At 37.5% G+C, this 26751-nt stretch overlaps 1 protein-coding gene across 1 annotated transcript; it reads left to right on the top strand.

Moving 5' to 3' along the window:
- Nucleotides 1–720: 720 nt before the first annotated feature.
- Nucleotides 721–26751, top strand: ism2a (isthmin 2a). Its single transcript, XM_039671117.2, has 6 exons — nt 721–1402; nt 9305–9544; nt 13299–13584; nt 18851–18988; nt 21695–21763; nt 23505–26751. The coding sequence occupies exons 1-6, from the start codon at nt 1169–1171 to the stop codon at nt 24020–24022; spliced, it is 1485 nt and encodes a 494-aa protein (XP_039527051.2). The 5' UTR covers nt 721–1168; the 3' UTR covers nt 24023–26751.

Genomic DNA, 26751 nt, shown 5'->3' on the forward strand with positions numbered 1-26751 from the left:
CCTTCAGAAATTATTCTATAGGCTACAGATTTGGTGCTAAAGAAACATTTCTTGTTATTGTCAGTGTTGAAAACAGTTGTCCTGCATAATATTTGTGTGGGAACTGATATATTTTTCATGAGTAGAAAGTTCAAAAGAACAGCATGTATTTAAAATTGAAATCTTTTGTTACGTTACTTCACTGTTTACTCTCAGTTTTGATAAATTTAATGCACCCTAACTGTAAAACATATTATGATAATAAGTTATGACGACGAATGCTTTTACATTGCTTTTACTCTCCAAGTTAAGTTAAGGTAAAGTCAGTTTAATGTCATTTTAGTTGAAATGACTTAACATTCAAGTTAACTGTACTTAATTTAAGGCAGTAAATTCATTTTTCTTCTTCTTCTTTTTTTTTTTTTTTTTTTTACAGTCACAATGTGGACGATCTGCATGCTCTAGTTGTTGATATGTAGTTGCAATTTGGAAGTTATTTATAGTCAGAAGAATGTTCAAAAGTTGTTGTTTTTTATATGTTATTTTTATATGACCACACACACTTTTGAATTATACATAATATGAACCAAACATGATGTCTTAGGTAACGGGTCTCATGAGGATTTTATACCCCACGCATGCTTCATTCATTCAGTCAGTCACAGTGGGGTTATATGAACCCCTCCTCCAGAGACGTCACACAAGCGGAGGTAGATGAATGTCTCATCCAGCCAACTGAAGGTCCTTTACCACAGTACCTGCATGAGGTGTAGACTTCTGTGTGCACCATAGAGCATCATAGACCTACATTCACGGGTGGCGAGGATTGATGTTCTTTGCGCCTTAGCTTCAGTTGTTCAGTGCGCTCCGCGAGACGCCTGATTGAGGAGCTATCCAACGCAGAATCACACTTAAACAAGACTGTTCTTCATACATATACACTGGATAGAGGCGAACTCACTACACATGGAAGATAATCCGAAGAACTCCGAGAGGAATGCTGAAGTTTGGGAACTTCTGAAATGCGTTTGGAAACCACGAACCTCTCAGAGTCTGGGGATCTGAGGGACACGCGGACATGACTCTTGAAGGCTGTTTTGTTGCTCACTGAGAATCTGTTGAGCATGTTTAATGTCTTTCTGACGTTTTAAATGGATTGGTTTCCTATGAGGGATGGAAAGAGACACAAATGCACCTTGGAACTGAAGAGGATGGAGTGCAGTTCATAGTAACATATCAAAAGTGGTGCATAATTGCAAAACGTTGTAAAAACTCTTTATATTTTTACGAAGTCATGCTGATTCGAAGCCAAGCTCTACGGTGGGCCGTTTTTTTGACACTTTGTCTTCTCTTGGTGAAGGGCTTCCCTACAAAAGGACGCAAAGCAAATCACATCAAGAGCAAGAGTGCTACATCTTTAGAGGTATGGTTTCAATGACTGACACTTAAAAAATCTTATTAGTCAAGTTTTTAAGATTTTTTAGCATTTAATTTTACAGTAATAGCAGAGTTGATCCATTTTTAAATGAATGGCTTTATCACAACTTAAAAAAAATACTAAATAATAATAATAAACAAATATATATATATATATATATATATATATATATATATAGTCTATTAATTTCAGTTTAGATCCAAGATCAAATTTGCTTCATGGATGGTTTTTAATCCCATTAGCACTTATTGTACATTTTAAAAGAAGCTATAGTTACATGAGATCAAATTAACTTAAATGACATTTGAATCTTTTTCAACATATGATGGTTTTAGATCATATTATGAAGGAATAATTATTACCCCCCCCCCCCCCCCCCCCCCCCGGTTTCACAGACAATGCTTAAATTTAGTCCTATGTTTGAGCTGGTTAAATGGAAAGATATCTTATATGTGTTAGTGCCACTGTTTTATCACTGTTTTAAGATGCACACCAGTAATGTTTTTAAGGCATGTTTATAAAAGCTACTTAAATGTCCTAACTGAACTAATCCTGGCTTAATCTAAACCATGTCTGTGGAACCAGACCTTAATGTTCCAGATTATGGCCATCTTGGTCAGAGATGTTCTGCAAATCAAATCACATAAACTGTCTGTGAAATCTTTTGTCACCAGATTAGGTATTTCAACCAATAAGGAAGACCTAGATGTCAAACAGGGTAAAATGTCAGAACAGTGATTGATATTTGCTGTGACAACTAGCCCCAGTCTCTTCCACTATGCTTCAAAACTCAATGAATTTAAAGGAACTTTCATAGAGCATCAGGTGTCAAATAGGTATAAATCTTTTTATTACATCATATCATATCATATCATATATCCAGAAATAACCAGAATAAAGTTTACTATGGGTCAAACACACTGAAAATGCAGTTTCCATAGTTAATGTGTGCTTAATGCCTGGAATGGCGGGGTAGTTAATTTTCTCCATCTGTTAAATGATAAACCACAGTTCATAGGTTGTTTTGTGTATTTAATTCATTAATTTCTCCTTCAGCAACAAAGTGATGTCACACTGAGTCCTGGGTTATGCTGTGACTTTTTTTTCATGGATCAACTTTATTGACTGTTAACGCAGAGAGGAAATGCAAGCCCACCCCAGGCTGCGTTTTAATAGTCATTTCCCCTCTGAAAAGAATTTTAAACATAAGTCCACTATCCTAGATGTAAAACCAAGGCCCCTCTTACATGTGCATGTGAATCGATCAATATAGCAGATACTCGATGCGCAACATGAGGTGGGGGTTAAGAACACATCTTGGTCAAGGGTGCGAAGATCTGACAGAAAGCAGAACAGTATGCGGCGGTACTCGGGTGATACAAGACTGTCTTTGTCCACTGTCTGAAAACATCACGTCTCCCCCACCTTTTAAGCCAACTGGGAAATATGTTTTTATTAAAGTAGCCACCAGGGTTCAGGCAGACATGGGAGGGCCATTGTTTCCCCTGCGCAACAGGAAGTCTTTGCTTTACACAAAAATGGACACTTACTAATCAAAACAGCCAGCTGGAATCCAATACGCCACGCTCTTATAAAATTGCATAGGGTCGGGTAGGAGTTCAGTGGCCTTGGTGCTATAATGGATAAGCCCAATAATCACTGGGCTGTTCCTCTCCTAGACCCAAGCAGACACCAATTCCACAAATGGCGCCAAATTCTTGAGCCCCGCTCAGAAGTTCATGTTGCCGTTTCTTAGCATTGTGCTGGATGACTCGGGCGCGGAAACCTCTCAAATGTCCAGTGCTCTAATTGAGGTTAAGCTGAAACTGTAAACCATAATCTGTTTGAAAGTATATAGCGAATTCCCTGGTATAGATGCTGTGAAAGCTATATTCAGAATTTAATGAAGAAACACCAGATAATATTTCACAAAAACCACCAGAACACACACACATCAGCTTGAATGTAGAAATAGATTTAATAACGTGCCTGCATGTTGCTGAGTACAACTATTTTTTAGATCTTGGCCCTACAAAACATGTTGTGCAGCACCGAGATCTGATTATAAACATCTGAAGCTCGTAAAAGAGCAGATATATATCCAATTCACTTCTTTCTTTCTTTTTTTTCTTTTCAATTTATAATATTATCAATGTGTACAGTACCGCTGGTACATTTGGTACCAGCTGGTAATCGAGTGTCAGCAGGAATTCTCCACATGGAATGCGATTTCTCTGAAGGATAGATGACATTAATGAACAGTTTTTGACACAAGGCATTTGAGAGAAGCCAGACATGGATCTGTGTGGGATATACTGTATCCATCAGGGCATTATATCCTTGAGTTTCACTTGCTGGGGAGTTGTATGGAATCCTATTTCCGCCATTGAAATAAACAATCCAGGTAAATGTAAGAAATAAAACAACATAAATAATATCACAATCGTATGAAGCATAAAGTTGAAATTGTAAACTGCGAAAAAGTTGCGATTACAAGAAATGAACTCACAAATGGAAGATATGAAGTCGCAATCATGAAAAAAAGATGCAATATGAGATATAAAGTGGCAATTTCAGGAAATAAAGTGAGAAATTAATTAATGCCACAGTTACCTTTTTATTTTTTCACACTGAGGAAGAAATGAGCTTCCATAGTTTTAACTGCATGACATGTCAGCAAGGAATAAGGACTTGAAAAACGTGATTTTACTTCTCTTTTTTTTGGAAGAGAATAATCAAATCCATCCATTTTATTGAATTATGAACAAGCCGCTCAGTTTTCCGTCACTAATGCGTCCCATTTGCTCTCTTTCTAGGCGGTCAGAGGTAATGCTTTGTGAGGGTGTTGGGGAAATCAGACTCTAAATGTTTCAAGTGCTTTGGGACTCCGTTGCCTCTCCAGCTTCAGTACCCTGATGCCCTGCCCTTGTTGTAGTGGCACCTTGGCTCCAGCACATTCAGCTCAAAGCAGCCCGAGACCATGTGTGTGTGTGGTATTTGTTTTGGCAGGGGCGTATTGGTTTATTCTTTTAGGTCTCAGCGCCCGTCCAGATGGCACGTCCCATAAAACGCAATAACTGTTTGTGAGAGGAGATAACACATGGTACACTGATGCTGTTAAGGCATGCCAAGAGAATCAGATTGTAACATGGCGGTATGCTGGAAGAAAAAAATATAGCGAAAGAACAACTTAAAGGCATGAGGACAAGGATGGTCTCTGCCAGGATCTGGGTAGGATTCCATCCTTACCATGTCACTCTGCTCGTGAGTGGCCTTGCTGTCTTGCCTTCTCTGTTTCTGTTGGCCCACTTTGTGAAGAGTCAGGAATTCTGCCTTCAGGGACTTCTGTTCAAGTCAGTTGTTGCGAGCTGAGGAAAGTATTCTTTAAAGTTCCTTTTCTCGTATTAACCTGTAGCACTCATGTGAAATCTTAGCCATCCCTTTCGTCTCAGCTGGTGGGTAAGCAGTTTCACCCATGTGAAGAAAGAGACTAATACAAACGGCAACGCTGAGTGAGGAGCTTATCTTGGCGTGACTTTTTCTCAGAGGTTTGATTATAGAATGATTGAAGGGAAAGGTATGAAAGATCTTTGGAAGGCCCACAAAGTGAGGAAACTCTTGAGATCCTTCATTGGACTCACTACAGGAAGGCAGAGAAAACTTTGTGGATGGTAACATCCCATTGGTTTTCACACAACTGTAACAAATGGACAGTAGTTCCAAACTGCACTCCAACTTTGCACTTCATAGAGGTTCATTTAGCTGACTCATTTACTCCCAGTGAGTCGCATTGCTGTCTTTTAAATGCCCTTTACGCCTTTAATATTCTGCACAAACGAGATTTTAAAAGAAACAATTCCTGGCAATGGAATGTTCATGCAGATGAACATAACTGTTTTTTGTCGTTCATTGATGCAAACATGCCATACATTGTAAAAAAAAAGATGGATGACACCCCTTCGCTCTTTTCCATCAGAGAGAACTGAAGCCGCCAGTGTCCCGATATGGCGCTGACATCTTGGAACTTGAGTCTGCGCGCTTGCGTTTTCGGGACCAGACATGCACAGTCGTGAGCAGTAAGTAAAGCCGCGAAATCAAAGCCCCGCCCTCATTCTCGCTGAATCAAACGCAAGCACACGCCCAGCACTTTTCTTAAGTGGCCTCTGTGTTCTTCGTTCCTCTCCAATGATGTCTGCTGATTGCAGTACCTCGTTAAAATAAGGTAAATACAACTACCGACCACATAGTCAAAATTATGAAAACAAGTCCGCTGGTGCTTCAGTGACTACTTCACACAGAGAACCTGTCAATCACAGCTGTCAATCATGATGTCAGAGCACCGTTTTTATAGCATCAAATAATAAACTTAATTTAAAAACAAACACTTGAAATTACATCAACGTGATAGAAACTACAGTAAATGACAGAAACTATCTTTGGAAAAAGGATATGTGAAGTGTAATTTAATTGTTTAGTTGGTCTCGCGTCCCGTTGAATAACATGGGGAGGTGGCGTTTATGAACTATACTAGGACCAGCCACTAGGGGGTGGTGGAGATGTTTTGGCTTCACTTTTAAGGGCTTGTGCGGCACGTTTGAAACATGCCAACAAAAAAGATTTGAGTTTTGGGTGTCATGTTCGACGCCCCTGCAGTTAGGTATATCAGTATATGATATATCATTATGAATATCAGCCAGTCACATGCAAAATAATTTTAAATGGCACTTTTTCAGTGTACACTATACTCACACTTTTTATACTTGAAATGTATGAGGATAGAGCATAAGTACGCAAATTGGGACGCATCCCTTGTTTTGGGTTGGTGCACTGCATAGATCTTCTTCATAGATCTAGGACAAATACATCTACCGCTTCACCCCTACTAAAAACACTATGCACTATCTCAACCGTTTCCGTTTGCTTATCATCTGGGTATTTAAAGAGCATGTTGCCTTTTTGAATTTTCAACACACACACTATTCATACTATTTATACTACAAAATGGCATAGAACTCGTGAACTGGGAGGAAGCTATAGTTCGTGAAGTGAATTTTGAAAAGAAACTCATTAAAAAGAATCAGTTCGTAGTAAGATCGAGCCATTTGTTTGCATCCGACATCATGACTCACGCTGTGTGTGTGTGTGTTTGTTGTTTCAAACAGGAAGAGTACCCACTCACACGTAAATGCATGCAAAGCTTTCTCGACTGTATTGTCACACATTTTATTTTATTATTTAAGCATTTTGACCACTTTATCAAGCCTTGACGGTCGGTAATCCAATTTATCTCACATAATACAGAACAAATCTCAATATAAGATTTGTAATCATAAAATGCTTAGATTTGTTGCTTGTGTGTCAAAAAGTGTGTAAAAAAAATTAAAAGAACTTCACCTCGTGTAATGATGATGAACTTCAGTATAGCGCCAGGGTGGAGTTTATCGTCTGGGGCAGAGGACATCTGTTTTGCGTGTGGGAGAGACACAAGGCAGTGAAGTGAGACAAGGCAGGCCACGCATGATCAGTAGAGAGAGGCTTTGATCAGACAGACCCCAACTCCCCACCTCTCTCCTCTGCTGCATCAGAAGGGAACATTGGGGCCATCAAACCAAGTCTGTAGATGAGGAAGAGCAGGGATAACACACTAAGGTGATCTTCCGAATCTGTGAGGATTCGAGATGGAGATTTGAAAGAGAATGCTTGCAGTATGATGTGGTCATGATGAGCACATATGTGTCTCTTCCTGAGTTATGCTTGTGTATGTTGCTGTTCTTTTTGAAGTCTGTGGTTGCTTATAGACAGGGCCTCCACAAAAAGTCTTTGAAGCGCAGCATGACCCAAAATGTAAAGTCTAAACTGAGCTTCATCTGGTGCTTATTGCATGTTGGAGAATGCATTCAGTTAAAGACAACATGAACATTGACCCCACTTACTAATAACACTTAAATGTGTCTGATCGTATTCTGCACAACTCAGTATGAAGGATGTGTGGGTGGGAAAAAATAATATTAGCAATAATTTTGTATCTGACTTTTAATAATCCACGACCAAGAGTTCCATATTCTGTTCAATCAGTTCTGTTCACTGGTCCAAACCATTTCGTCAACATATAAATGTCATCAATTAAGCAACATAGAAATCACAGATAATTCATATATACAATTATATTGAACAAATTAGAATTGAGTGATAATTAATCAAATTATTCCTTAAAAGTTAACCATTTAAAATGAGTAAAGTTTACACCAAAAAAATTAAACAAAAATATCTGAATAACAGACAGACTAATTAAGAACTCTTTACTTTATATTGCCAACATTGAAGAAACCTGATGTTAACAAGCAGAATCAATGAAGGAGAAACCTAAAACAAACACCGATCGCCATAATGCCGACTTAAATGTACGTTTTTTTTGTTTTGTTTTTTTTTTGTAAGTTTTACTCATTTTAAATGGTTTACTTTTAAGGATTTAATTTGAATAATTATTACTCAATTCTAATTTGTTAAATTGAATTAATAATATTGCTTGTAATCAATTTTTTTTGATTAGATAAAGCGCATTTTTACAGTGTTAATATGTTGACGAAAAATGGATATAAAATATATCTGTGATTTCTATGTCTACACTGCTCAAAAAAATAAAGGGAACACTAAAATAACACATCATAGATCTGAATGAATGAAATAATCTTATTAAATACTTTTTTCTTGTTTTTACTTTTTTAAGTGTTGTTTAAGTGTTCCCTTTATTTTTTTTGAGCAGTATATATCACACACATACTTAGTTATTATTTGATCATTTTTACATTAAGTAGAGGTCAATTTTGATTTCATACTTAATTTATGAATAATAATTAATTGATTTATGATTTCATATTTTCTTTATGAATAATAATTAGGACAATACAGGAACTGATGCAGCTTGAAGAAACGGTGAAAAATCATTACAGATATTTAAATCATTATATTAATGTAATATTTAAATGCATTATCATCTTTAATCAATAACATTTATAACTTAATATTTGCCTCATTCTTGATGCTTGAGACTTTAGATTGATTAGTAACAAGCAGCAAAGTGCATTGGACGACTCTCATGGTTTGAGGACAACTGGGAAGACTTCTTTTGTACCGCCACAGACTTCATGTCTCCATATTAAAGTAAACCAGATGAAAGAGATACATATCCCTTAATGTGTAATCATTTACCTGCATGCACTGTCCTGACTCCTGAGTCTTCGTCCTGGAATTCACAGTCCCTTTCCATCCACTGAGCGCAGCATTACCCTTAATGTCAAACAGCTGTCAAGGGAGTGAGCCATGACTGTCTCAGACTTGTGAGAAAGAATGAGCAAGCGTGCAATTCCTCTTCCTTGTTGATGTTTCTTTGCTGTCTGTTTTGTTATGTTACTAATGGTAACCCAATGGAGCATCGATTGACAGATATGCAGCAAGGAAATCAAAGAACTCGAAGAGTGCTCTTGTATACGAAAAACCTAAAAGTAACGGAAGGAGTCTTCCAAAGGTCTGGGAAACAGGCTTTTCCTGGATCATTAAAGCCGAAGAAGGGTCTTAAATTATTTCCATGATTTCTCTTATTCTTGTTCCAAAATCCACCTGATATGCTGTCATGTGTTAGACATTTCACTCCAGATGGCTTTATTTGAAACTCAGACATCAGGTCACAGCTGTATAGATTTGATATGGTGTTGAACTAAAACAGATCCTCTAACCATCTTTACGTGCATGACGAAATTTCTAAGAAGCATTTATCCTTGGGCCTTTCTGGGGGCTTTATACATAAAGAAATGATGTGCTTTCATCTAAATAAAGCTTGTCTGATCACCAGATGTTATTTTAATAGGATACTATGTGTGCTCTTCCCAGGTCAGAGGTCACAGCGGCTCCAAAGATGTCAGACAGTCGCTACAGGACATTCAACGGTGGAACCAACTTAGGAGTGCGCCGCCTTCGCCTCGACGTCATAAGAGGAGATGGTCGCAGATTCGCTCAGAGGGAGTCCTTCCCAAACCTGCTCCACAGGAAGATGAACCCTTCATTTTAGACCTGAAAAACTTTCCCGACCTTGCCAACGCAAATCTGGGCTCCCAAAACCCCAACATTCAAGTAAGAACAAGCCCAATCACACCTTATTGTCATTTTGATTGCCTCAGAGTCAAGTTTCTTCCTGTGTATACATGCTTTTGAAGAAAAAATACAGTGTTTTCAGACTGTTGGACCACAAGAAAATGAATCAAATGAACTGAATCAGTCATTTCGTGTGTTGGGGATCTTGGGTTTCTTTTGTTGTACGTCTATAATTTTGGCATTAGTTCTTTTAAAGACAGTTGTTAATATTGTGGCGGTAGTTTGTTATTCCAGATATGTTTAACATCTCACCGTTCCCAAAACCTTGTCATTTCTTTCCTTAGGGTGAACTAAATCATTGTATAATGAGTTGGGTAATGGATTGATTTTACTTGGCAACAGTTTGTGGTGTATGTAATTAACCTATGCACTCATTGTTTCACTGTTATTGCTGCTGTGATTGCAGTAGGGACTTCAGGTTTCTGCGCTGTTGCTGGTCATGTCACAGCTGCTCCTAAACCGGAGAGGCCTCTTAAATTACCCCAAGCGAGACCTTTACACCGGTGTAGCTCATTTCAGCTATTCCGCTCAAACTTCTGCACAGTGTACCAAAAAGAAAATCCAAAAGGTGAAAGGCCATAGTATTATTTTAACAGCCACTTTTAATGCTCTCTCCAAGAGCAGATCCCAATCTTTAAATGCTTTTACAACACCGGTAAAGAAGGGATTTTTTATATTTTTAGGACTGTTATGAAGTTTATGTGTGTAAGTGGACTTGAGAGGAAACGAAGTAAGACTTCAGGGAAAAAATACACAGGAGATCCCTGGTTAGCAAATTGACTTTTATAATAGGGAAAATTCCAGAGTCTTCCAAGTGGGACGGGTCCATCTTCTCTACTTTTTTAGAAAAAAGCTATTTTGTTTTTATGTGTCTTTAATATGGCGGCAGCCAATGTAAATGTATGCGAATATTTTGCTTTTAATGCGTCAGTATGCAATGGTCTCTAAAGTACTGAAAACTTTCCTCATGTTATCATATTTTTTAAAACAAATTTCTCAATGACTCCCCATTCATAGTGGTAACAAATCTGATAAGAACTTGATAAACCAATGCAGTGGAGATTCCTTTTGACAGAAAAATCTCCTTTTTTTTTACTTCATCGGAATGGTACGGAACTTGGTAAAGGTTTTAACACTTGCGATGTGAACACAAAAAAGTCGATTCGAAAAGAGGAAATGGTCATGAAAAAAATAGCCACACTTGTGTTTCTCGCGGTCAAAAATGACCGCATTGGAATTGAATGGGAGATGAATTTCATCTAGTGAAAACTTTTCTTACTGCGGCCAAACAAAATCTTACTGAAAGCTAACTTTTTTGAGATATCAACCTCAATTTAGGTTTAGGGCTTTCATTTTCTTTCAGTTTTAGAGTAAACGTTTTTGAAATTATATATTTCATATACAAATTTATAGTAGAATTTGTGTTCCCTTTTCATAACAATAAACATAAAATTGTAACTTTTTTAAGTTCACTTTTTAAAGCTATTTTCACTTGATAATCTGCAATAATTGGCCAAGAGTCATCTTTGAAAAGAGATCAAACTTAAGTATGTGCTCCAAAGGATTCAAGATTTACCACAGTTTAAGTTCTCTAAAAGTTAATAAATGAATTATAAATATAGCATAATATAAATTTGTACCATAAAATCCCCTAAAAAATACAAAATATTTAATAAAAAACATTATTAAACTAAAATATAGTTCATTGAAATAAATAAAAAATTCGGTCATCTTTGTTGCCATTGAACTTAAATTTCCAGTTTAATGGACCTCCAATGATCTAAACCTTGGATCTTTTTGTCCTTAAAAACGTTGTGTTGTGTTTTTTGGAAGTATGAGAGTAGAATACAGTCATGATTAGTTCAAGGAGGAGGTGGAGGCCGACTGTTGTAAACAGGGCAGTTACAGTAGCGTAATCACCCGCTCTAAACTGCTCCGTACCTTTATAAACAGCTGCTGCAGCCATCAGATTGTTACGCTGTAGGGGAAATAAACAACCAGTCCTTTGTCTCGGCCTGCTGGAACACTTGCTATCGTTTTCCTGGTCTGCCTGGCTCGGGCACTACGAGCCCAAGCATGCAGAGAACAAATCTGTCACCTCAAAACATCCTTCAAAATAAACAAACAGAAGAAAAGGGAAAACTTTGAAATATTTGGAACATATTAACAGTACTCAAGGGGGCGATAGAGTTACCTTCAGATGTGTGTGCCATTAAACGCCATTAAACGTAAATGTCATTCAGGTAAACAATTATTCATTAAAGGATACTCGAAAAAAAATTAAAGAGCATAATTGTTTTGGAATATATATATATATCTCAGTGTTGTGCCTGAATGCGTTCATGAACTTGTTCATATTTTCGGCGAACGTGAATTGAACGTAGCCTACTGCATGTGTGAACGTGTTGTGAACACACGCTCTCTCAGTTTAACTTCGTATAGGGTGCCAGATTTCTATAGAGCCTTCTCTATAAACAAAAAAACAAAAAACAAAACAAATCTTAAATTTCTGTGCAAACTGCCCACACATAAAATAATTGAAGAGTTCAGATGCAAAAGCCTCTAAGTGCCATTTGAAATCTTTCTTCTAGAATGATAATTTTTATCAAGCTTGTATATTTAAGTTCAGTGATTTCACTTAAATGGCAATGATAATTACCTATTAATTGTTATTTAAGTGAAATTACTGAACTTAAATATACAAGTTTGATAAAAATCATCGTTAAAGAAAAAAATTTCAAATGGCATTTAGAGGCTTTTGCATCTGAACTCTTCAATTGCTGTCTGTGATTGTGTATGGCTGTGGCAATCATTTTTTTAAAAATATAGCTTGCAGCAACATATGGAAAAAAGCGAACTATTCATTTTTTGGAACTGTGAACTTAGTTCCAAATTGTGATGTATGAACTATGAACTGAACTCATTTATTTAAAAATTTGTGAACTGAACTTTGAACTAGTTCATGTAGAAAGTGAACTTTCCCAACACTGATACAATATGTATGTATATAATACAAGATCCTGAGCAAAAAATTATGGAAATAACATAACATTTATTTGCATAACGAGGTGGTGCATCAATAATTGGTCAGGATCTTGCACTGACAATGCAAGAGTCGAGCCCTCTGTAAAGTCTCCTCCAGCACATCCCAAGGGCTTTCAAGGTCTGGACTCAGAGGTGCCAATTCATCTGTGAACATGATTCTTCATGTTCCCTCCCAACCATTCTTTCCCACTTTGAGCCCAATGAATCTTGACATTGTCATCCTGGAATATGGCCATGAAATGTCTTCCTACATGCTTGTTTAAGAAATTAAAAGCTACACACTCCATCATTTAGAGTTAGAAGAACGGTTGCCAAACAAAAAAACATGCTAGAAATATAATCACTGCATGCAATAATGATCCAATCTTAACCATTTTCCCTTTTTAAATCCAAACAGCGACTTTTTTTTTTTTTTGGCCGGGCAGTATTGCATATTGAATTGAACTAACTTGCTAACTTAAATGTGTCTCCGCTATAACAATAGTTCACCTGGAGGAAAAAAGAAGCATAGGATATAAAGGAAGACTTAGAGCTTATGGAAGGTTATTTGTTGATCTGACACTGGACCTGTCAAGCTGGACCTGCTTCCAAAAATTAGCTTGACCCCCTTTAGCTGGGTTCTGCAGAGCAACAACTTTCTCATATACATATTCTGCAAATCAACATATAACTTTTATCTCTCCGATAGGTTACCATTGAGGTTGTGGACAACCCACAGATGGAGGTTGAGATGGATCTGGCCAAGGAGAGCAGGAATGACTGGTCTTTGAGTTCGGAAGAGTGGCTGGGCCATAAAAAGCTCTTCTGGCCACTGTTCTGGGAATACCATGACTCCAGTCAAGAAGGTCCCGGGCAAGGCAGTCTGGAGGAAAACGAGGGGGACCTCAGCTACGAGGGAGAAGATTCCCTTTTGAGCGGTGTGGGTACAGACTGGAACAGACGATGGAAGGGCTGGGACTCCATGGACAATTACGGTAAGCACAGAAGATTGTTGACAGAGAGAGTTAGGACGCTAATGCCTGTTACTGTGCAAAAAATGAAGAAAAATCTTAATAATTGACCTGAATAAATGTCTTTTCATGTTTTTCCAACTGTGTAATCAGAAACCATGAGTTTTTTAGTTTTTGTTTTTCTTCAGCCTTGTTATCGGAAGTATCAGCGCTTATGCTGGGGCTTTTTGGAACGTATGCCGAGCTGATTTCCTCAGTAATGCGGGCCCCAGCCTCCTCTTTAAGTCTTGACATTATGATTTATGCTTTGAGGGTTGTACTCAAGAACTGCTACATAAACATGTCATTCCTGTCGCCACTTCTAGAGACTTTCTCTCGATGCCTATCAGCGGTAAACAGTGAAAGGCGACCCGGTGCTTTGTGTCCTAATACATTATCACAATATTAGTTGTGGTACGCATGTTATCTGGACCACTCAACTGCTTCTTTGGTGGTTAGGGAGATCATTACCTCAAAATGTTTACATACGGGGCAAACCGTAGTGCTGAAATACAATTTTAATGCGATTTTTATCCTTAAAAAGCTGAACACAACCTATCATCAAGTGCTCTGAACCTTTTCGTGGTGAAGAAAAAATTACACAGAAAGTATTGAATAAGGGATTGCAGGAGGAAACTCAATGGTACGCCTGGTTCACGTTAGTGACAGTGGGCTTGAGCATCAGCTTTGTGTTTCGTCTTTGAAGTTGACACCAGTGCTGGGAAAATGTAGCTGTTTGAACCTGGGTCCCAATGCATAGGGCTTCTCCACTGGCGAAACAACCAATATTTGCGTTCAATTAAGACAGCCGATTGTAAGAAGGCCCAGCATGCTTAGGCTGTTTTCATCACACGACTGGCGGGTCGCTGCGTTTCACACGGTCTAGCCCTTGAGTTCTCCCAAGAATTTGTGGCAGTTCTCAGGCATTGGAATGAAAGTTTCCTTTTTTTCACACCGAAGTTATATTAATTGCCTGAGTATATTGTTAAAGGATTCAGTCACTGTGCTTTTATGTGTGAGATGTTTTAAAAATTGGCAAACAATATCAACTGCTTGGAAGTATAGTACTCCATACTTTTTTTGACATATTTTTAGTGCCTTTAGGTGGCAGCATTAATGATTGAAAAAACGATTTCCAAATAGTGCTTAGCTGCAAACTCACGAGATATACTAACATTCACGAGTTTGGGGTCAGTGAAATTTTATTGTAAAGACATTTAAAGTGTTCCGAAAGATTTCTATTTCAAGTAAATGCTGTTCTTTTGAACCATCTTTTCATTAAGAATCCTGAACCATGGTTTCCACTAATACATTAGGCCTACTTTATTATATGAAGTAGCACAACGGTTTTCAAAATTTATAATAATAAGATTTGAGCAGCAAATCAGCATATTGGAATGATTTATCTAGGATCATGTGACACTGAAGACTGGATTAATGATGCTTTACCATAACAGGAATACATTACATTTTGAAATACATTAAAAATAGAACGTCACACTTTTGGATAGGAGTCCAATTCTCACTATAAACTAACCATAACCTATGACTTTTGCCTCAATAACTCCTAATTACCGCTTATTAATAGTAAGTTAGGATGTTTAGGTATAGGGTTGGATTAAGGGATGTAGAATTTGGTCATGCGGAATAATACATTAATATGTGCTTTATAAGTACTAAAAATAGCCAATATCCTAGTAATATGCATTCTAATAAGCAACTTGTCAATAGAATTACTGCTTTATTGTATTTTTGATCAAATAAATGCAGACTTGGTTAGCATAGATACTTCCAAAAACAATACCAATTCTTTTACACACATTTGTGTGTTGTGTACAATTTAGTGATGAAGCAACACAGTGTTTTATTATCAACTCTTTAATCTTTGGCACCAAAACCTGTGTTGTTTTGAAATGTATATTAAATATATTATCAGGGAAAACAAAGTTTTAACAGAAAATCTTCAATCACATAGGCCTGGTTTCACAGACAGGGCTTAGATTAAGCCAGAATTAGGTTTACTGGTGTGCTTCTTGAAAAAAAAAACAATGGCAATGACATATTTTAAGATATTTTACTGCAAGTTGCTTTCAGTTAAAACAGCCCAAACATGCATTTTAGTCTGGGACTAGCTTAAGCCTTGTCCGGGGTATAAAATCTTATTTGGATTATTAAACTACAACTTGCTGCAGTGTCCGACTCCCCCACAATCTACATATATCCTTTTACCATATTTATTTCACCAACTCCATTTGTCATTGACTTTCAGGGTGATCCTCCACTAAGGTTGTGTTGCACCATGTTCTGTCAGCATCATTAGAGTGAAAGTGCATTGGTGGTGTGTGGTCAAATCCAACACCCAGCCAAAAAAGAAGCAATTGCTGCATGCTTACTGCGGTCATGTCAGCAGTAGAGCCTCTGAGGATGTGGGTACGAAACCGAAACGGCATCTCTCTGTTGCCCCAGTGGATCTAAAATAGACCTAATGAGTGTACTTGGAGTAGGAGTGTGTTGTGTACAAATAAGCTTGAATGGGAAACTGAGAAGGGAAAATGAGCCACATTATTAATGATGTGGTCTACGCTAGAGGCGTACAGTAATGAAGCGCTTTTCTGCAATTATGGTGAGCCACAGAATTACAGGCAGGCCATGTTCAGCAATACTGTTATAGCTGTAGGTCGTTTTTTCCTCTCCACTGCCCTTATGAAAATTATTTACCACGGTTTTACTATAGTAACTTATTAAAATGCCTTTGGTATTTTAGTTGAAACAAAGTTCTCTGATAGCAAATGTCTATTCAATGTGTGCGGTCTCAAACTCTTGTGTTGCTAGAATTGGCCAGCTGTTATTGGAAATGAATTGTCTGGTCAAAGCAAAGCAGTGTCATTGTGTGACACAAGACATTAACAAAACATATACGATGGGCTGCTATATCGGATTTTACACCGGATGGGGCTATGGATGTCAACTCTTCTTAAATAGAAATTAAGCAACCAACAAAAATGTCCTGATACTCTTGTTGCAGTCACAGCTTATAACTCGGATTTACAACAATTGTTGTTTTATTATGCCTGGCTTGGACACGCCAGCTCACCAAGCTTATGCCTGCTCACCAAGGCTGCATTTATTTGAGCAAAGATACAGTAAAAACACTTATTGTCATGAGTGGCTGTAGTAAATAGTACACAAAGACAAATGGCTCAAAAGGAAACAGTCTTTAATATCATAATATTCTAGAAAGTTGGTAAAGACAATGTTGTGACTACAGTGGCTCAACCATCAGTTTATCAATCGACGAGAATACATTTTGTGCGCAAAAAACAAACAAACAATAATAACGATTTTATTCAACTATTCATTTTCTTCTGTGTGGGCCTTTGAGTGAATTCACGTAGTGTGTTGTCTGTGTTGTACATCAGAACGTAGCTCATATTAGCCGACACTACGACACTACACTCTAAAAAATGCTGGGTTGTTTTAACCCAACTTTGGGTAAAATATGGACAAACCCAGACATTGGGTAAAAAATGTCATTTAAAAATGTAACCCAATGTTTACCCAAAATTGGGTTAAAATAACCCAGCATTTTTTAGAATGTAGTCATGTGTGTGATGCTGATGCATGTGATGCTGGCCAATAGCTGATGCTGACGTACAATCCAGAAGCAAAGGCAAAGTAAATACACAAATAAATATGTAAAATAGAACAGAACTCTGACACTAATATACACTCTAAACATTGCTGGGTTGTTTTAACCCAACTTTTGGTCAAATATGGACAAACCCAGCCATTGGGTTCCAATTTTTAAATGACATTTTTAACCCAACGTTAGGGTTTTCCATATTTGACCCAAAGTTGGGTTAAAACAACCAAGCATTTTTAGAGTGTAGTGAAATATTCTTAGAATTTAAAATAACGGTTTTCTATTTTAATATATAGTAAAATGTAATTTATTCCTGTGATGCAAAGCTGAATTTTCAGCATCATTACTCCAGTCTTCAGTGTCACATGACATGGTCCTTCAGAAATCATTCTAATATGCTGCTTTGGTGCTCAAAAATATTTTTTTATTATTAATAATGTGCTGCTTAATATTTTTTTTTGAAACTGTTTGAAGAAAAAATCATGTCAATTGGAAATTTACCCCACTGAAAAGTTTATATTTCTTATAATATTCATAAATCAGTTTCCCTAAATGATGTTCATTTGAATTAAATTCAGGATGTTTGGATTTATTTATGGGAAAACAAAATTAATACCAGTTAAATTCAATTATTCAAGTACTGTTTTTTTTTTTCATAAATATATAGTGTATATTTTTATATTATATAAATATATAAAATAAATATAATATATAAATAAATATAAATATATTGATAAATATATCTATATGTTTGTATGTGTCTATTGCTTTGGCAATATTGTGCTGTTTTACACATTCATGCCAATAAAGCTAATTTGAATTTGAATTTTAGTGAAGTTTGAGAGTTTTTCGAATGATTTGCAATAAAGTCCATCTGTCATCAGTGTTTTTTTTTTTTTTTTTTGCCGTGACAATACAAGTGGACATCTTCATCATCAGAATGTGGGCCTTCAATTAGCAACAACACCTGGTAACAAGCAACAACGCAGCCAAAATGCATTAGTGAGGAAGCAGTGCACTTATTTCTCTTTCAATCTTCTCTCTCTCTCCATCACTACCGCCATGAGTGCTCTGAAACTTTAATCTCTTTAGCATGGTGGTGGAAAGAGAGCATTGTTGGAAAGCGTCTAAGCTATTAGGCCTTGCCTTCCTGCTGAAGTGTTTGCATTGGCTCAGTTCTCACAGCTGTAAGCGGCTGACTTCGCCTCTGACATATTTATTGCCAAAAAAAAGCATGCCTGGGCCACATTTTGTTCATTAGAGAGATTATATTTTACAGAGAAATACCCAATATTAATTTAGTTGCGCTTCATTAGCTTCCTTATGCAAACAACAGAGTGATGCACTTAACAGCTTGGCTGTTTTGGATTTTTTTTTTTCTTTGTCAGTCCTAGTATGTCGGACATTTCAAAGGCAAACAGGTATAAATTGAAGTTAAAGGTGTAACCTTAATATGAAGGACTGAGCTAAAGTATTTTTAAGATTTCATTTCCACAAGAAAAAAAAAAATCTTTATCTTTACTGTTACTCTAACTCATTTGTGGCCTGACCTGCTCCTTCGCCTCAATTTATTAAAAAGGTCATCATTATTTATTTTTTCATCTACAGAATATGAGGAGGAAGAATGGAGCGACTGGTCACCATGCAGTGTCACCTGTGGACACGGGAATCAGAAGAGGATTCGTTCGTGTGGCTACGCCTGCACTGCCACAGAGTCACGGACATGCGACTTAGAGCGTTGTCCTGGTGAGACTGTCAATACTGTCACTTAGACTTAAGCCTTTTCAACCCCACAATGCACTTCACTGCATAAATTTAGCAGTTAGCACACTGTTTATCGATACTCTTCCCTAAAACGTCTTGATCTTAATTCCATCCGGCTCCTTATTATGCTGATAGTGATGGAAAACTCCACTAATGCCTCATTCATCTCTGTCAGGCATGCAGAAGTCGAACAAACACCAGGGGCACCAGACTCGTGGTAGAAAAGGAGCAGTCTGGCCTTCTGTGTGTGTACTGTATACACTATGAAACTGCTCTTTGAGAGCAGCAGGCATTTACTTGGCTTCAGTATGACAGCTCAATGAGGGCTTTCATTTTAAAAGCCCCTGATACAGGGCGGTCCACAAACCTGCCGTGCACAAACGCGCATACACAAAATGAGTTCGCTTGCAAACTCAAATACACTAAGTGAGGCTCTTCAGTGCTGAACCTACATCAACACAACACCATAGAACTTTATTTTAACATTTTGAGATGCTGAAAAACAATAGCTATTTGATACTAAGAGAAAGTTAGCATTCCAAAAATAATTAAGGAGCTAATCAAGGTAATGCAAGGAGCCTCGAAACGAACGTGCTGGTGGAAATAATTTGGAATGGGAGAATTTATTATTTATTTATTTTTTTATTTTTTTGCGTTCTCCTGAGAAACTTTGCGTTCCCTCGCAAAACTTTTGCATTCACTTGCAAAAGTGCACATTCACCTCCTGTTTAATGTCCCGCTGGCAGTGTTTTAGAGCTCCGTACGTTAATGGAGCGTTTCATAGTGTTTGAACTTGGACTCAAATGTAAAAAAATGTGGTCAGTGCTAGGATCTATCACAGACTCGAACTTCCTGGATCAATGACTCGTGAGCTAAACGTTGTTAAAACACAAACGACACCTCTTTACAATCACATTAACATAGACAATGAGCTACAACCCAATTGTCCTCAAAACGAGCTTCACGTAATTAAATGTGTCTCTAACCAGGCGATTGAGAAACAACTCTGAATAAGAGACCGCCTGTAGAGTGCAAAACCTTTTTTGGGGGTTATATTGCACTTTGTAGATGGTCCCTTTCAGTCTCTCAGCCGTCTGCTCATAGAGATCAATTCATATAAGCTCATTTTGAGGGAAATGTGGGTTGTAGCTCACTACCGTGATTGTAATATTTGTGTTTTAACAACGTTTAGCTCATGAGTTTTTGATCCGGGAAGTTCGAATCTGTAATAGATCCTTGAGTTAAGCACTCACCACATTTCTTTACTTTTGAGTCCAAGTTCAAACACTATGAAATGCTCCATTAACGTAGGGAGCTCTGAAACACTCCCAGCGGGACATTAAACTGGAGGTGTCTGTCCGAGCTCACAGCAGGTTTTGCGTGGGAACGCAAATATATTTGCGAGGCAATGCAACAGTTTTGCGAGGGACCGCAAATATCTTTGCGAGGGAACGCAACGTTTCTCGGCGGGAACACAAAATATTTGAAAAATAAATATTTCTCCCATTCCAAATTGTTTCCACCACCATGTCCCTTTTGGGGCTCCGTAGTAGGCTAATGTATGAAAAATTGTGTTGGACTACACTAGCAATCAAAGGATAAATATGCTTTTTTGCAGCCAATCAGTATAGACCATTTTGCAAGATGTAAACAACACTGGTCCAGAAACACTTCCTGTTTCAGTTTGTAACTTTTATTTCACATGTAAAGAAAACAACTTAAAGATGTTTGTTTAACTTTCTGATTCAGTTTTATATGTTCTGTTGGTTGTATTTTATCCCAGCTTTTATGTAGTGTTAAAAAAACTGAAACAGGAAGTGCTTCCCCAGACAGCAAACTGACATTGAATCAACGTGGAAACGACGTCTCTCATGACATTGAAACAACGTTGATTTGCTCATCGAATTAACGTTGAACCAACGTCAGACGCGGCATTCTTCAAAGCTAAATGAAATCGAAAATTGGTTTGCTTTCATAACGTTGAAACAACGCGTTGATTTCAAGTTGATTTTCCGTTAGTTTTGAAAGAATGACGCGTCTGACGTTGGTTCAACGTTAATTCGATGAGCAAAACAATGTCAGATCAGCGTTGTTTCGATGTCATATTTCCACGTTGATTCAATGTCAGTTTGCTATCTGGGTCTGGACCAGTGTTGTTTACATCTTGCAAAATGGTCTATAGTTTCGACAGCAGCGGATAACCTTAACACCATAGACTGTATAAAACAATGGACGTAGTGTCCCGTAGGTTTCTGGAGAACATTTTTGAAGCCCAAAGTGGGCGGAGCCAGCCATCGCCATCTTGGCAGTGCATCAACGTGCGTCATCCTGGATAACCGAAAAATGGGTAAAGGGGCGGGATTAGCTGAGGTGACAGGACGGCTAACAAACGGCTAGTAGTGACTGCAGCGGCAATCCACCTGTCACTCAAATGACCATGCACTTAAATACGCAGAAGTTTAAAGCTTAATGTAATTTAAATGGATGAGTTATAAAAATTCACCAATGTTATGTTAATTTGATTCAAATTCCAACTTTTGAAACTTAAAAATTTTACTTAACCAGTTCTTCAAATTCAGTTTTAAGTGTAAATCAGTTGTTGTATTTTCAACACGATCGTTGAGGTCATGTTTTGTGTTTTGTTTCAATCTTGATTTTAAATATCTTCTTTCTCTTTTAAATCTATAGATGACATAGTTCCTGTGACCGAACTGGCTCCTCACGAGGTGGCAAACAGCTCAGAGCTTTTTGACACAGGTTGGTAATGTACAATATGGTGTGGGCATTCAACAATTCAGTATTCTGGTAGTAGCGTAGTTCTTGTGCCATGGTACAGAATGATTACCATATTTATTCAATGTGGTATTTACCAACACATTCTCATCCCAAGATGTCATCTAACTGACGCTTTTGACCATACGTCAACATCCAACGTTTTAGGGTACCCTTTCAGTTAGCTACCTTTAGCGTCAGTTAGATGACGTGGGTAGGTTTAGGTCTGGGGTAGAGTTAGGATTAGATAGCGTCATCTATCTAATGACGTCTTGGGATGAGAACGGACATGGTACATGCCCACATTTCCATTACAGTATTCATTTGTTAGATATAGGCAACAATGTACTGCACTATTGAATCTCTTAATGGAAGTGTCAGCAAATTGCCTTTCAAGCTTCTAGTGTGTTCTTTTATTAGTTTAATCAGTGATTATTGATTTGTCTTAGCTTTATTTTAACTTAATGTCTAGTTCAAAACCCGTTTCATTAGCTTCATTGTAGGAACTGCTCCTTTGAGACTTCAGCGGGAGGAACTCTGTGGGAGTCCTGTTAGACTGCAAAAGATCTGATGTTCACATTTTTCACAAATGCTCCACAGAGAGTGTTACTGAGACCACAAAGTAAAGAAAATTCTTCCAAAACTCCCACTGTTTGCTTTGGAGTTTTTTGTTGGTCTCTCATTTTTGGCATTGAACATTGAACGTAATAGCTCTTTTCATTTAACCGTAATAATAATAATGAAGGTAGTTTAAAAACATAACAGAATAAAGTGTTTTTTTAATCTCTTCACAATGGAACATAAATGTTAATAACAACTTTGTTTCAGCCTGACCGCTGCCTGCAGCACATATTTTATGGACAGTATCTTTACATTTTGGCAGCAAACAGAGACAACCCCCATTACGTGTTACACCATGAATCTCAAAATGGCCATAATTTGTTTGGCATTGTAAATGAGACTTGATGTAAGACTTAAAGGAGTTAGTTCACTTTTTTTAAAAAAAACTTTTACTGATAATTTACTCACTCCAATGTTATCCCAGATGTCCATGTCTTTTTTTCTTCAGTTTAAAAGAAAGGAAGGTTTTTGATGAAAACATTCCAGGATTTTCTCCATATAATGGACTTGGGAACCAAATGGTTCAAGGTCCAAATGAGAGTTTCAGTGCAGCTTCAAAGGGCTTTAAACGACACCAGACAATGAATAAGGGTCTTATCTAGAACCCTTCGAGTCATGACTCGAAAAAAGATTTGTTCATTTTGAGTTCGAACAGGAGAGTCACGAACGTGCATCACAGAAAAGAGCAAGGCGAGCATTTGTGCTTATAAAACTTAAACTTTTTTATTTATTTTTGAAATGATAGATGGTTTTGCTAGATAAGACCCTTCGCCTGGTGTCGTTGAAAGCCCTTTGAAGCTGGACTGAAACTCTGATTCGGATCTTGAACCATTTGGTTCCCAGTAAAGTCCATTATATGGAGAAAATCTTGGAATGTTTTCATCAAAAACCTTCATTTCTTTTCGACTGAAGAAAGAAAGACATGGACATCTTGGATGACATGGGGGTGAGTAAATTATCGGCAAAAGTTTTTTTTTAAAAGTGAACTACTCCTTTAATATCTTAAATAAATGTTTGTAGTTTATGGAACTTGAGATATTTTTACTTATTTATTTAATATAGAAAATGATGCCACCCTTATTAAATTGATCTAATTATCCCATAGATGTTGACAGCTGTGAGAAGTGGCTTAACTGCAAGAACGACTTCCTCCAGAAATACCTACACCAGGTCCTGACCGAATTGCCTAACTGCCCTTGCATCTACCCATCCGAGGTGGTCTACAGTGCTGTCAACATCTTCGATAGGAAGTTGCAAAAGACCTATCGCTGGCGAGATGCCAGCGGACCCAAAGAGAGGCTGGACATCTACAAGCCGTCTGCGAGGTTCTGCATTCGCTCGATGCTCTCTTTCGACAGCACCACATTGGCTGCACAGCACTGCTGTTACGACGATCACATGAAGCTCATCACTCGAGGCAAAGGTGCCGGAGCACCCAACCTCATCAGCACAGAGTTCTCCCCGGAACTTCATTACAAAGTGGACGTGCTCCCGTGGATCCTGTGTAAAGGAGACTGGAGCCGCTTTCATTCGGTTCGGCCTCCCAATAACGGTCTACAGTGTGTCGAGAACCCACAGGAAGACGTCTACATGAATGAACTGGAAGAGGCCAGGGAGTACTGATCCAAGGAAAACTGGATTTCAAATATTATTGGCACTCCACCAGTCTTGAAGGCAATAAAAGCCTCCTACTTTCTAATTCGGCGGCAGTTCTACAGATATTGACTCTCATTGGTCAAACTATTTAGCTGACACTAAATGGAGCTGTAGAGAGAGATTCGTCTGAAGACTAAAGCTTAGATACTGTCACTGTGTACAGCTCCACTGCAACTGGTCCAAAGTCTAGATCTGGATTGGAAGACCATGATGCAATTTTCTCTGTTGTTTCTTCTTTGACGTTACGTGCGTGCTCCGAACAAAGTTCAGCGACAGTTCTTCAATGGCATTCTCTGGAACAAGTTCACTGTATTTGCATTGGATGCATGTTTGTTTTCCTTCAGCGTCCTCAAAGACTCTGATCCACCATTTAAGGAATTCCAGTAAAGCTGCTAGAATTTCGAGATATTCAAAAATGCAACAGAATGCTGATTTTGTTGTCTTTAAGCCTGAAGCTCACTCCTGGCCTCGCTTCAACCCGTGCAAGATCAGTCCAAACAAATCAAACAAAAGCCACACAATTCACAAACCAATTCAACTCTTTAGAGCTTGTATAATGTTACGCCGAATGTGTCATTGGACAGATATTTATGCAGGATCATTTGACCTATCTTTTAGCACATAACTGTCGCGGAACGACATCGGGGAGTCTGAGAAACTTTAGGAAACCATTTTTTGAACTTGCCTTTGAGAAGACGTCCCTTAGCAATGGGAGGCTTGTTTTTTAAAATCTGAGGTATAATTGGATCCCATTCTGTTTTCTTTTTTGCCTTTCAACACAACTCAGCTTTGTACTGAATGCAATATGAGACAGCCGCCTAACACCAGTGTAGGGGGCTGTCAGAGCTCAGTTGATGGATTGAAGTCTTCCTCTAAAGGTGAGGTGAAGGTGACACTTTTTGTAAACGAACATATCTTTAAATACAATGGCTCTTTCAGTGTCTCTGTTCATCCTTGAGTCCCGATTAAAGCCTGGAGGCTCACAAGGGATGTAGTTTGAAGGACCTAAGCCGCCCTTTTCAGCACAAGTGTTATCGTGATCTCTTTGTGAGATGTTGACATGGAATGCTGGTGATTTGATTCCTAAATTCCCAGTGACAGATGACTGTTCCATGTAGCAATGAACACACCCACCTTGTGATTTTAAGCACAGTTCTATCAAATCTGCTTTATACTTTTTTCCTAGAAAAATGAATAAGAATACAGTATTTGCATGGATTACTGTTGAAGCTGTTACTAAAAGGTGCATTGTTCAAATCCCAGGATGGAGACTGCAAGGTAAAGACTTCAATGCTGTTGTCATCAAGGGATTTTTGATACAAAACCATTATGCAATTGCCGTTTTCGCTGTGAATTGGATCAAGCAATATTGTTGTGATTTAAAACTCCAATTATCAGTGCACTTGTCCAGAAGCTTGCACACGGTTCATACTTGGTTCATCTCAAGATCTACATTCCTGTAAAGTTTAGTTATAACTCTAAACTTCTGAACTGAAAAAGATTATCTTCTGAAAAAGGTAATCATGGCTTGAAAAATACAGATAGACTGCAGCTAACACTAAACTCTGCAGAAAACTAAGCCAAGCACATTAGCATCACTTATGATCCCTGTCAGACCTGAGCAAAACCGTAAAGATATTTTCATTGAGATAACAGTAAATGGCAACTATGAAAACATCATTCAGTCCAGCTGTAAGAACTTTGGAAACATTCAAATATCCTGCTCTTTGTGGTGGTATATTTACTTCAAATATTACAGACATAATTTTTTTTTGGTATTTGTGGTATTTGGTATAATTACATTTTAGCAAAAGTCAAAAAACTTTGCATACAATTCACTGTAGTTTCCAGCTGAAATGAACACTAGAGGCTGTAATACACCAACAGCCTTTATTCCTTTTAACCTTTCCTTTTATTGATTAATATTGACTTAACATTGCCATATTCATGTTCATGGAAGTTTTATGAAATGTGCAAGAAGCAACGCAATATCATTTTGCAGAAATGTCGCTACAGGTATGTATTTCCAATGGTTCTGACTAGTAAATCAAGTAAATCTCAATGTCTACATGCCCAAGTTTTGACTTTGGCTTTGTGTCACAATATTATAGTTTCAGTAAATAAACTGATGAATGAGGGTATTTTGATTGGAAAGGGGATCTTTGTCCCTTTTTTTTCTAATTTGCAATACTGTCTATTGAAGTTTACGAATAATACACTATTTTCTAGGTACATTTGATAGTAACAGTTCACCTTTCAGAGCTTCAAATAGAAAGGCACTTTATTTAAATATCAATAATGGAATATATGTACTATGTGTATATAATCGTATATTGAATTAAACTTGTATAATTTACTGATTTAAAACAAATTATGTTATTGTAAGAGGATAAATAACAAATGCTGCATTTTTCAAGAATATTGTATTTAATGTAAAATTTTGGCATGTCATTTTTAACTTCAGATTTATCCTTGTACAGTATTTATTGCTTTTGATTTTGTAACACATTGTTATTAAGTGGATAATCAAATAATTCTATGCACTATATAAATCTGAGTTATTTTCGATTTCTGGTCTGTGAAAAGGAAAGTGCCATACCACACACCGTTCTACTTCAATAATGTTTCTAAAGTCATCTTTTGTTGTATTAAACACTCTTTGGCCAGATATAATAAATGTAACTTTGATAATGTCA

Source organism: Pimephales promelas, chromosome 15 (assembly GCF_988280905.1).
Source record: "Pimephales promelas chromosome 15, fPimPro1.hap1.1, whole genome shotgun sequence".
In the NCBI taxonomy this organism is placed as follows: domain Eukaryota; kingdom Metazoa; phylum Chordata; class Actinopteri; order Cypriniformes; family Leuciscidae; genus Pimephales; species Pimephales promelas.